Consider the following 12,281-nt stretch of genomic DNA (forward strand, 5'->3'; position numbering starts at 1 on the left):
AGCTTTTATTTTACTTGACTCGCTGGAATTATACCTTGTGTTCTTTTCTTGTTATTTGTTTCACTTTCGATGTGGGATTAAATAAAGTTCCTACTTCAACGGGGACCACCAGAAGCTAAAGTCAAATGTGTGCTTTTACTCGAAGCTTAATTAGACAACAATAAGCTGTTGTAAAGGTAATGCAGTCTTTACAATATAAAATTAAGTCCAATATATAATCATGCCTTAGCACGAGATACACTATCTTTTAGCCAATAATCCCTGAGACTCAAATAAATTAAAAGTTAAAAGAGCACGGAGTACTAGCATTTTAAACCTTTTCTTGATCACATTACTGCTCTTTTTTGAGATTTTGTTTTAGTTCTGGAGAGTCTCTGCAACGTAATTACTTTATAATTAAGTTCCTTTATTTACCATTTAAACCTATTTACCATCTTTATTTAAGTTCCTTAATAATTACTTTATATATCTATGTTTACTAGTTATATTGTTGCTCTCTAACGTACACGCAAGTATACGTGGCGTACAAGTAATAAAATGATAAGCCGAGTGTCGAAACCACAGAGACTTGTATCAACTACCACTAAATTCACCAAGATTGTTATTCAGTCGAATCAATTCGAGTTCAAGAGTTTAATTATACTAAACTATAATTCTAAGTAGTAACTAAATTATCAAGCAGCAAAACGGTTGTTGTGTATTCAGTAGAGACAATATTCCATGGTTGTGATCGATTCACCAATCCTATTGTGTTCTAGTTAACTCTCTTTCATACAATTCACTCATGGTTGCTAATTAATCGAACAATTGCTCTCATAGCCCTCTCTGAAGTACTACTCGCCTATTCAAAATTGAATAACGCCTATTTTCCTATGAAATCAATCTATTAAGAACGCATTAATATTACGATATTTAATTAAGTACGGTGACTAGGTATATTCCTATCCTAACCACAAATCTGTGGCCCTTCAGAGTTAAGATCGTGCTCTCTTCAATTCTTCTCTAATTTAGACATGGATTTCCCAAGCATAGCATAGACACTCAATAGAACCTAACTGGTGGCCAGACAATTAAACAATTAATCACATGATTGAAGAAACAATCATATATTGGTGAATTGTAATTAAGGTTAAGTCAACATTAAACAACAATATTCATGGCTAAATCACAACCCTAGAACTATGGATTTTAGCCACTCATGATAGTATCAAACAAATTCCTAAGTGTTGGATAATTGAAAATACTAAGAAAAGATAAAGAAATCTGAGATATCCTTAACCTTCAGTTAAACAACAATATAAGATCGCCCACTTTGAACTCTATATTTCAAATGTATTTGTCATGCAGATATTTCATCTTTTCTTTGTACAAGGACAAATTTGCATAAGCGTGGTATCAGAACTCATCCAATTCATTCAAATGTGCAACCCTCAAGTTAGTGGCTACATCCCATTCAGATTCAACTTCTTTATATCCCACATGGCCTTGCGCTCAAGTTACACCGGAAGGTGACAAGCTTTCCCGAACACCAACCAGTATGGTGACATTCCGATAGGTATTTTGTAAGCCGTCCGATAAGCCCATAGTGCATCATCAAGCTTCTTGGCCCAATCCGTCCGATTAGCATTCACTGTTTTGGACAAAATACTCTTTATCTCTCGATTGGAAACTTCCACTTGATTGCTAGCTTGTGGATGATAGGGCGTCGTGACTTTATGAGTAACACCATACTTGCTAAGTAAAGTGTCGAAAGCCTTGTTGCAAAAATGTGACCCCCCATCACTTATAATTGCCCGCGGAGTACCAAACCTTGTGAAAATATTCTTCTTCAAGAACACCACCACACTTCTCGCCTCATTGTTGGGTAGAGCAACGGCCTCAACCCATTTGGACACATAATCCACCTTGACTAAGATGTAGTTGTTTCCACAAGAACTCACAAAAGGACCCCATGAATTCAATACCCCACACATAAAAAATCTCAATCTCCAAAATGGTAGTGAGAGGCATTTCATTTTTCTTTGAGATTCCACCGGCCCGTTGACATTCATTACATCTTTTCACTATCTCACTAGCATCCTTGTAAAGAGTGGGGCAATAGAAACCGCAACTCAACACTTTGGATGTTGTTCTTGCTCCACCATGATGACCACCATATGGAGAAGAATGACAAGCCCTAAGAATTTCACCTTGCTATTCTTCCGGTACACATCTTCTAATCACCCCATCCATACAAATCCAGAAGAGGTATAGTTCATTCTAATAATAATCTTGACAATCCCGTTTGAGCTTCTTTCTTTGGTTTGAAAAGAACCCATCCGGGAGGATTCCACACACAAGGAAATTTGCTAGATCCGTGAACCATGGCACCTTTTTCATTGAAATAGCCAAGAGTTGCTCATCGGGGAAGGAGTAACTGATTCAAGGCCATCATGCGTCCTCCCCTCCTCTTCCAAACGATACAAGTGGTCTGTCACTTGGTTTTCACTACCTTTTCTATCTTGGATGTCAATGTCAAACTCTTGCAACAAAAGCACCCATCTCATCAACCGAGATTTGGAGTCCTTCTTGCTCATAAGATAATGAAGCGCCGTATGATCTGTGTGGACAATGACCTTTGCACTCATCAAGTACAGGCGGAAATTCTCAATTGCAAACACAATGGAAAAGAGCTCTTTCTCCGTAACAGTGTAGTTGACTTGGCCATTATTCATGGTCTTACTAGCATAGTAGACCAGATGAAAAATCTTGTGATGCGTTGCCCCAAAACAGCCCCAACAGCTACGTCACTTGCATTACACATGAGCTCAAAATAGACACTCCAATTTGGAGTGGTGATGATGAGAGTAGTTGTCAACTTAAACTTCAACAATTCAAAGGCTCTCATGCAATCATCACTGAAGTTGAACTTAGCATCCTTCTCAAGAAGCTTGCACATCGGATTCACCACCTAAGAGAAAGCTTTGATGAAGCGTCGGTAGAAACCAGTGTGGCTTAAGAAATTCCGCACACCCTTTACCGAAGTTGGAGGTGAAAGTTTAGAAATCACCTCAATCTTTGCCTTTTCAATTTCAATTCCATTCTTTGAGATTTTGTGGCCAAGGACAATGCCTTCCTCGACCATGAAATGACACTTCTCCCAATTAAGCACCAAATTTGTTTCTTCACATCTTGCCAACATTTTATCCAAATTTGCAAGACAATCATCAAAAGAATCTCCAACCACCGAGAAGTCATCCATGAAAACATCAAGGTAGTCCTCCACCATGTCCGTGAAAATAGCCATCATACACCTTTGAAAAGTCGTCGGTGCATTGCATAAATCAAATGGCATCCGCTTGAAGGCGAAAGTACCATAGGGACATGTAAAGGTTGTTTTCTCTTGATCCTCTGGAGCAATAAGAATTTGGTTTTCGCCCAAATACTTATCAAGAAAGAAATAGAAAGCACGGTCGGCCAATCTATCAAGCATTAGATGTAAGGAAGGAAGTGGAAAATGATCCTTCCTTGTGACTTTGTTGAGCTTGCGATAGTCCATACACACCCTCCATCCGGTTACCGTTCTTGTAGGAATTAACTCATTCTTGTCATTGGTGACCACCATCATGCCCCTCTTCTTTGGGACACATTGAACCGGAGAAGTCAACGAACTATCAAAGATGGGATAGACAACTCCGGCATCCATCCACTTGATAATCTCCCCCTTGACAACTTCTTGCATAGCCTCATTGAGTCTCCTTTGATGTTAAATAGATGGTTTAGCGCCTTCCTCCAAGTTGATCTTATGCATGCAAAATACGGGGCTTATCCCCTGAATATCCACCAAAGTCCACCCAATAGCCTTCTTCCTCTTTTATAGCACTACCAAAGTGGAGTCTACATGCACGTTAGTCAAACAAGAGGAAAGAATAACCGGTAAAGTAGAAAAAGGACCAAAAAATTCATACTGAAGATGTGGAGGAAATGGTTTCAATTCCAAGGTAGGAGGCTCTTCAATAGAAATATTTGTAGGAGGAGTTGTCCTAGTTTCAAGATCCAAGGACAATTTTCGGGGTGCATAGTTGTACGACCTCATTCCTTGCAAAGAGTTCACACATTCCATGAAGCTATCCATCTCGTCATCATCAAAGTTGAGCAAGACGAACTCCAACATATCACCAACATTGATCATAGAACTTGATTCATCAACAATAACATCGGTCACCAAGTCCACAAAAGAGCACACCTCATTGCTATTTGGTTGCCACATGGACTTACACACATGGAAGACCACTTTTTCATCACCAACCCGGAATGTAAGTTCTCCAGCTTTAACATCACAAAGAGCCTTCCTCGTATCAAGGAAAGGTCTTCCAAGAATAATCGGCACCTCATAATCAACTTCACAATCTAGAATGACAAAATTCGCCGGAAGAATAAATTTATCAACACGAACTAAGACATCTTCAATCACTCCCAAAGGTCTCTTCATAATACGATCGGCCATTTGCAATCTCATAGAGGTGGATCTTGGTTTCCTAATTCCCAAGGTCTTGAAGACCGAATATGGCATCAAATTTATACTTGCCCCAAGATCACGAAGAGCTTTTGCAAACTCGACACTTCTAATTATACAAGAAATCGTGAAAGCACCAGGATCCTCCAACTTAGGAGCCATTGAATACACAATTGCACTCACTTGATGAGTGACTTTGATGGTTTCAAAATTCATTGACCGCTTCTTTTTCACTGGATCCTTCATAAACTTTGCATATCCGGCCATTTGTTCTAAAGCTTCAACTAATGGAAAATTGATTGAGAGACCCTTCATCATTTGAATGAACTTCTTGAATTGATTCTCGCCATTTTGCTTGGCAAGTCTTTGAGGGTATGGAGGCGGAGGCATAGGCAATGATGCCTGATCCTTTTGCACTACCGACTCTGGTATGTCAATAATGTGATCCCTAGACTGGTTCACCTCTTCCTGAGTCTCTTCCATACTATCATCAATATCAATTTGGAACTTCATCATTTTATTGCACCACATTGTTCGGGACCTCTTCTTCTTGTACCACTTGCTCATCATCCACAAGTTGTCTTTGACTTAAGGTGGGTGTATTCCCACCTCTTCCACTTCTTGTAGCAATGGCTATGGCATGCCTTATGTTGTTTCCACCCTTTGGGTTTACTACCGTGTCACTTGGTAGTGCCCCCTTAGGACGCGAATTTAGAGCTTGAGAGATTTTCCCTATTTGAACTTCTAAATTGCGGATTGATGTGCTATATGAGGCAAGTTGGGCATCCGAATCGGTATTCTTTTCCATCATTTGCTTAAATATACTCTCAATACGCCCATCTCATTGTTTGAAGAACTTGGACCATGGGAAGGATAAGGAGGCGAGTTGTTCGGTTGTTGATACATTGAGGGCATTGAAAACCCGACCCCCGGTTGCCTTGATTATTTCTCTATCCGCCTTGATTGTTACTCCCCCAATTTCCTTGATTATTGCCACTCCAATTTCTTTGGTTGTTAGAATTCCAATTGCCTTGATTGTTTTGAGGTCGCCATTGTTATTGGTGTGGGCCTTGAAAGTTGTTTCTTTGCCCTTGAAAGATGTTCACATATTGCACCTCCTCTTCTTGTTTATTGTAAGAATCATCTTGATCAAAACCATTATCCTCTTGCACATAATTCTCTACTCGATTTTGTACTTGTGGACCCTTGGACCTTCTTTTGTTTACCATCATGTTCACCCCTTATATGGCATTGACTTGATTAGGATTTTGCACTTGTTGAAGTTGAGCCTTTGCTAGTTGATTCATGGTGGTAGTCAATTCGGCAATGGCTTGCCCATGGTCATGCAACTCTTTGTGAAGGTGGATCACGTTCGGATCACCTTATGGAACATTAGCCCGGGATTTCCATGCCGATGATGTTTCCGCCATTTCATCCAAAAACTCACACGCCTCCGCATACGGCATAGTCATAAAGTTACCACCGGCGAGTTGATTCACTACACATTGGTTGGTTGTGTTAATCCCATGATAGAATGTTTATTGAATCATGTTTTCTGTCATATCATTGTTGGGACATTCCTTGACCATTGTTCTATACCGCTTCCAAATCACGTGTAGTGGTTCATTCGGCTCTTGCTTGAATGCAAAAATCTCATCTCGAAGTGTAGTCATGTGCCCCGGAGAGAAAGACTTAGAGATAAATGTTTCCGCCAACTCATCCCAAGTACTAATGGAATGGTTCAGTAGTCGTTCTAACCAATCTAAAGCTTTTCCTCATAGAGAGAAGGGAGAAAGCCTTAGCCTCAATGCATCCTCGGAGACATTTGTTTGTTTGCTCCCCCAACAAGTGTCCACAAACCCCTTCAAATATTTGTATGCATTTTGACTTGGAGCACTGATGAAGAAACCTCATTACTCTAGCAAAGTGAGCATCACATTGGTGATTTGAAAGTTGCCCGCCCTAATACGGGGAGGGACTATTGCACTAGCATATCCTTATTGGATAACACCCGGTGTGGAGCCGCTCGTTGGTGAAGGTGGGGGTGGAGTGGGGACATTATCATGAGGCACTCGTCCTCTTCTATTGGCTTGAGGTTCAAGAGGAACCTCATCAACTTGCTCATCCTCGACGTCCACATCCCCCAAAGGCAAATTTTTGAGCTCATTGTTCGTCGTAGTTGTACCTATGATTTCTCAAACAAGTTAGTAACACGGACGGAAAAGAAGATATTCCCAAAACAAACCCAAATATATAGCTAACACCATTTTAACTCCCCGGCAACGGCGCCAAAAATTGATAACGTCAACAACACACCTCAATAAGAGATATGACACGGTCGTATGCAATAATAATTACCCTAGGAGTCGGGGTCGAATCCACTGGGAGTTAGGAGTATATATTTGAAGCAAGCAAATGGGTTATCTAAGATTGCAGTTCCACAACAAGGTTTTGTTTTCTATTTCTACTTTTACCCTAATGAATGCAAGATAAAGAAAATAGATTCTAGATAAATGTTTTTGAGATTTTTCCAATTGGATTAAAGGCCTAAGGCTATGACCATAAACTAGGTGTTTGCCTAATGGGATAAAAATGTTAATGCTTGTTTTGTTGATTGGGGTGTCTTATAGCTCTCAACTCTACGTTACCCACTCAATACCTCTCGGTCAGAGAGTGATTTTGCCTAATTTGGCTTTCTCATGGCCAAATGGGTATCAACCAAAACAGTTGATAAGAGCTCAAGTCGGGTTATTACTATCTCTAGGTTGAACCCTTTAATAAGGTTAATCAATCTCTCAATTAACCCAATTCTTTGTTAGCTAAGTTATCCTAGACTAGGTCTTTCTTTCTCAAGTAGAGACTAAGTCAAATAGGCATGAATCAATGTTTGCAACCATTAATTCTAAAATTGAAGCATGAACTAAGCTAAATAATCAACACCCAGTCATAAACAAGCACTAAATTAGATCCCCATAAGGTTTACACACTAGAGTTGGGTCACAACCCTAGTAAATGTCTAGCTACTCATAATGGAAATTGTAGAAAATAGAGAAGAAAGGCTAATTAAACTCATAATGGAAGATTAAAATGATGAAATCTAATGTTAAAACACCAAAATAACGTAAAACTTCCTAAAGTAGTAAAGAAAAACGGTTACAGCAGCTTCACATGTTCAAACTTGACCTAATTTTGTGAAACTCGTCTATTTATACAGGGCCAAAAATCTCGGATAAAAATGCTCCTCGGAAGGTTCTGCGGCCGCACAATTCTATGTGCGGTCCGCAGATTTCTTCAGCTGACAGGAAGTGGAGTTTTGCGGTCGCACATTTCTGAACTGCGGCCGCGAGGCAATCTTCTGTGACCGCACAATTCTTGTGTGGTCCGCAACTCACAAAGGCTTCTGGACTTGGTCTTTTTGCATACTCTCTCATCTTTGACTCTTAGGCCAGTTCTACGGCTGCACAATTCATGTGCGGTCTGCATATTGCTGAAAGTTCTGCTAAATGTTTCTTCTTGGTTTGCGGCCGCAAATGGAATTCTCCGGTCTGCAATTTCTTCTGCTGCTGCAGAATTCCTTCTGCGGACCGCACATTTGTGCTTCTGCGCCCTTTATTGCCTTGTACTTCGGAACACTCCTTTTTGAGTCGGATTTCATCTCGGGAGACCAAACTTCCAGCATTCCTGCAATTTTGCACAATTTTATTAGTTTTGGGAACACAATTCAATACTTTCGGACTATAACAAAAGCTAAAAGGTGCTAATAAGTAGTCAAAATCCTCACTTATTAAGCATCATTCCGGCCACAAAACTCCTCGCCGGGTTTAATCTAGCAAGCGTGACAACCCGAGGAGAGATCCTGTTGCCCACGAATGCCAAAGTGGTGATGAAGACGACCCTTTTCGAGGTGGTGGATGGTCATATGGGCTACAACATCATCATGGGAAGACCGTGGTTGCACGAGATGAAAGTTGTGCCATCAACATATCACCAGTTGCTGAAAATTCCCAACTCCCGAGGGAATTAAACAAATAAGGGGTGACCAAATGGTGGCAAGAGAGGCGGATGAAATTTGGGTCTCCAGTAGCAAAGGGAAAGAGCATGCAGCATAGCAATTACAAGAACCGACGCCTGATCCCGAGTCAAGCGAAGTCAACCGGGCAGAAGGGGTATCAGAATCTTATGAAGTGCCAAGGTATTTATAGGTACCAGAAGAGATAGACGCAACAAAGTCCACAGTAGAAGAGCTCGAGCAAGTCACATTGTTTGAAAAGTTCTTGGAGAGGAAATTCCACTTGGGGACAGGACTGCACCCCGAACTAAGGTGTGGATTTATTAAATTTCTTAAATCAAGCGTCGATTGTTTTGGGTGGTCGCATGCGGATATGATAGGTATCCCGCCGAAAGTGAGCATGCACAAGCTAAGCTTGGATCCCAACATTCCTCCGGTAAGACATAAAAAACGTCATATTGTCGAGGCCAGAAACAAATTTGTCAAAGAGGAGGTAACTCGTCTACTTGATATCGGTTCAATCCGAGAGGTAAAGTATCCAGACTGGCTAGCTAATGTAGTAGTAGTTCCAAAGAAGAATAATAAATTTCGCATGTGCATAGACTATAAGGACTTGAATAAGGCGTGCCCAAAGGACTCGTTCCCATTGCCAAATACTGATCAAATGATCGATGCAACGACCGAGCATGAATTAATGCATTTCCTCGATGCTTACTCCAGGTACAACCAAATTAAGATGAACCCGGAGGATCAGGAAAAAACTTCGTTCATAACAAACTTTGGCACATATTGCTATAATGTGATGCCCTTCGGGCTAAAGAACGTCGGAGCCACTTATCAATGGCTCGTAAACAAAAAGTTTGAAAAACAAATAGGGAAAACCATGGAAGTTTATATAGATGATATGCTTGTTAAGTCTTTGAATGCTGGTGATCATCTTAAACACTTGCAAGAGACTTTTGACATCCTAAGAAAGCATAACATGAAGCTTAACCCTGAGAAGTGTGCGTTCGGGGTCAGCTCCGAGAAGTTTCTGGGATTCCCGGTATCACAAAGGGGAATTGAGGTTAACCCCGACAAAATAAAAGCCATCGAAGACATCCCGAACCAGCTATCAAGCATAAAAGAAGTTCAAAGGCTCAAGGGAAGATTGGCCACTTTGAGCAGGTTCATTTCCCGGTATTTAGAGAAATGCCATCATTTCTTTTCGTTACTCAAGAAGAAGAACAACTTCAAATCGACCCCGGAATATTAGCAAGCCTTAAGGGATTTGAAAAGGTACTTGTCAAGTCCTCTGTTATTATCAAAGCCAAGGAAGGCAAAAAATTGTTAATCTACTTAGCAGTCTCGGAGGTAGCGGTAAGCGCCATTTTAGACCGTGAGGATGAAGGTACACAATCTCCAATTTATTACGTTAGTAGAATTTTAACGGGAGCAGAAACACGTTACCCGTATTTGGAGAAGTTGGCCTTAGCCCTCGTAGTTGCCGCTCGGAAGCTAAGGCCTTATTTCCAATGTCACCCGATAGCGATGGTGACCACCTTTCCCTTGCGGAATATCCTTCATAAACTCAAACTTTCGGGTAGGCTGGCCAAGTGGGCCGTCGAAATTAGTAAATTGGACATAGAATATAAACCTAGGACTGTGATTAAGTCACAAGTTGTGGCCGACTTTGTGGTCGATTTCAGTTCAGGATTGTTACCTCTAGCTACCAAGGAAGCAGTGATGGTGTCAGAATCGACATCAGGAGTTTGGACCCTATATACAGATGGAGCTTCTATCGTAAAAGGGACCGGGCTTGGCATAGTATTGACCACGGCTTCGGGAGAAACCCTAAGGCAAGCCAAGAACGGTTCCTCTGACTAACAATGAAGTGAAGTATGAAACTTTGATTGCAGGACTCGAATTAACCCAGGGACTAGATTCCGAGGTCACAAAAATCAAATGAGACTCCCCGGTGATGGTGAATCAAGTCTACGGGATCTTCGAAGCCAAAGAGGAACACATGCAACAATACGTAACGAAGATTCAGGCTCTACTTGCTCGGTTCTGGGAGTGGTCGATTACACATATCCCAAAGGAGGAAAATGCAAAATTAGGCGCATGAACTAACCTTGGATCATTGATTACGAGGTAAACATGACTAATTTGGTCTGGGACTGGAGGATTGAGATCATTGATTACCTCAAGCACGGAAAGTTGCTTGAGGATCCTAAGGCATCCCAGGCGCTAAACTCCAAAGCAACACGATATAGCTTCAAAGGAGGCCAATTGTCCAGGAAATCTTTCCAAGGCCTGCAGGCCCGATGCTTGGGAGCCTCCGAGGCAAACTATGTTATTCGAGAAGTCCACGAAGGTATATGTGGAAATCATTCGGGCGCAGATTCTTTGGTACTAAAGTTGGTAAGGGCAGGATATTACTGGCCCCGAATGGAGCAAGACGCCAAAGCTTTTGTTCAAAATGCGCTAAGTGTCAATGCTACGCACCATTGGTACATCAACCAGCAGAACCGTTGCACTCCATTTTGTCTCCATGACTGTTCATGAAGTGGGAAATGGATGTCGTCGGACCGTTGCCACTGGCTCCTAGTAAGGTAAGGTTCCTTTTGATTTTAACTGACTATTTTTCTAAGTGGGTTGAAGCAGGTCCTTATTAGAAGATTGGCGAACGTGAAGTGGTAGATTTCTTGTGGGAGAACATAATTTACAGATTTGGGATACCAAAAGAGATAGCCTACGACAACAGGCCACAATTTTATAGGCGCAAAGGTCACAAAATTCCTTAAAGACTTGAAAATCAAAAGGATCATATCTTCGCCCTATCATCCTAGCGCAAATGGTCAAGCGAAGTCAACGAACAAAGTGATTATAGAAAATCTTAAAAAGAGATTGGAAGCAGCTAAAGGCAGATGGCCCGAAAAACTGCCCGGAGTACTATGGGCATACCGAACAACGGCTAAATCGAGCACATGAGAGACTCTTTTCTCCCTTGTGTACGGAGCAGAAGCCATGATCCCGATGGACATAGGGGAACCTACCCTGAGGTACTTTCAGGCGAATGAAGAAGCAAACAATGAAGTAATGTTGGTCAATTTGGAACTGCTCGATAAATGTAGGGACTTGGTGCATATAAGGATGACAACTCAAAAGCAAAGAATAGAAAGATATTACAATCGAAGAGCCAACCTCTATTATTTCAAAATGGAAGACTTGGTTTTAAGGAAAGTAACTCAAAACACACGGGAACTTAATGCAGAGAAGCTAGGTCCAACTTTGGAAGGACCCTACCGGGTTTCAGCTGTCACCGGGAAAGGATCGTACGAGTTGAAAAATCAAGATGGGGAAAAGTTGCCAAGCAACTGGAATATGGCACACCTCAAGAGATATTATTGCTGATGAACATCACCTGTACTGAAAGTATGTGTTGTACTCTTTTTTCCTTCGTCTAGTTTTTGTCCCAATTGGGTTTTTTTGGCACTCTTCAATTCCCGAGAACTCAGAATCGGAACCAGAAGAGTTAGTAGCATCAGGCCTGGCCGGAAGACCCTTTTTTTTAGCTAACTCCAGCTCAAGGGCCTTAGCGATTTTGGCGTCAAAGTCTATGACACCGGCTTTGGCCTCTTCCAAGATTTTTTCTCCTCATGTTATACATAGAATGCATTTTCTCAACAATGAGGGAAGCCGCTCGGTGCTGAAGTTCTTCTTTAAGCTAGTCTACCTCGACAGAAAGATTTTCCCGCACGGATCTAACAGGCTAGAGGCTGACATTGATTTGTC

At 41.4% G+C, this 12,281-nt stretch overlaps 1 protein-coding gene across 1 annotated transcript; it reads left to right on the forward strand.

Annotated features, from left to right (window-relative positions):
- Positions 1-10,643: 10,643 nt before the first annotated feature.
- Positions 10,644-11,051, forward strand: LOC142177297 (uncharacterized). The gene has a single exon (XM_075245772.1). It carries the CDS (start codon positions 10,644-10,646, stop codon positions 11,049-11,051), a length of 408 nt encoding a protein of 135 aa, XP_075101873.1.
- The last annotated feature ends 1,230 nt before the right edge of the window (positions 11,052-12,281 follow it).

The sequence above is a fragment of the Nicotiana tabacum genome, chromosome 23 (genome assembly GCF_000715075.1).
Source record: "Nicotiana tabacum cultivar K326 chromosome 23, ASM71507v2, whole genome shotgun sequence".
Lineage (NCBI taxonomy): Eukaryota > Viridiplantae > Streptophyta > Magnoliopsida > Solanales > Solanaceae > Nicotiana > Nicotiana tabacum.

Coding starts and splice junctions, on each gene's coding strand:
- LOC142177297 (XM_075245772.1), top strand. CDS start 10,644: ATGACTAATTTGGTCTGGGACTGGAGGATTGAGATCATTGATTACCTC.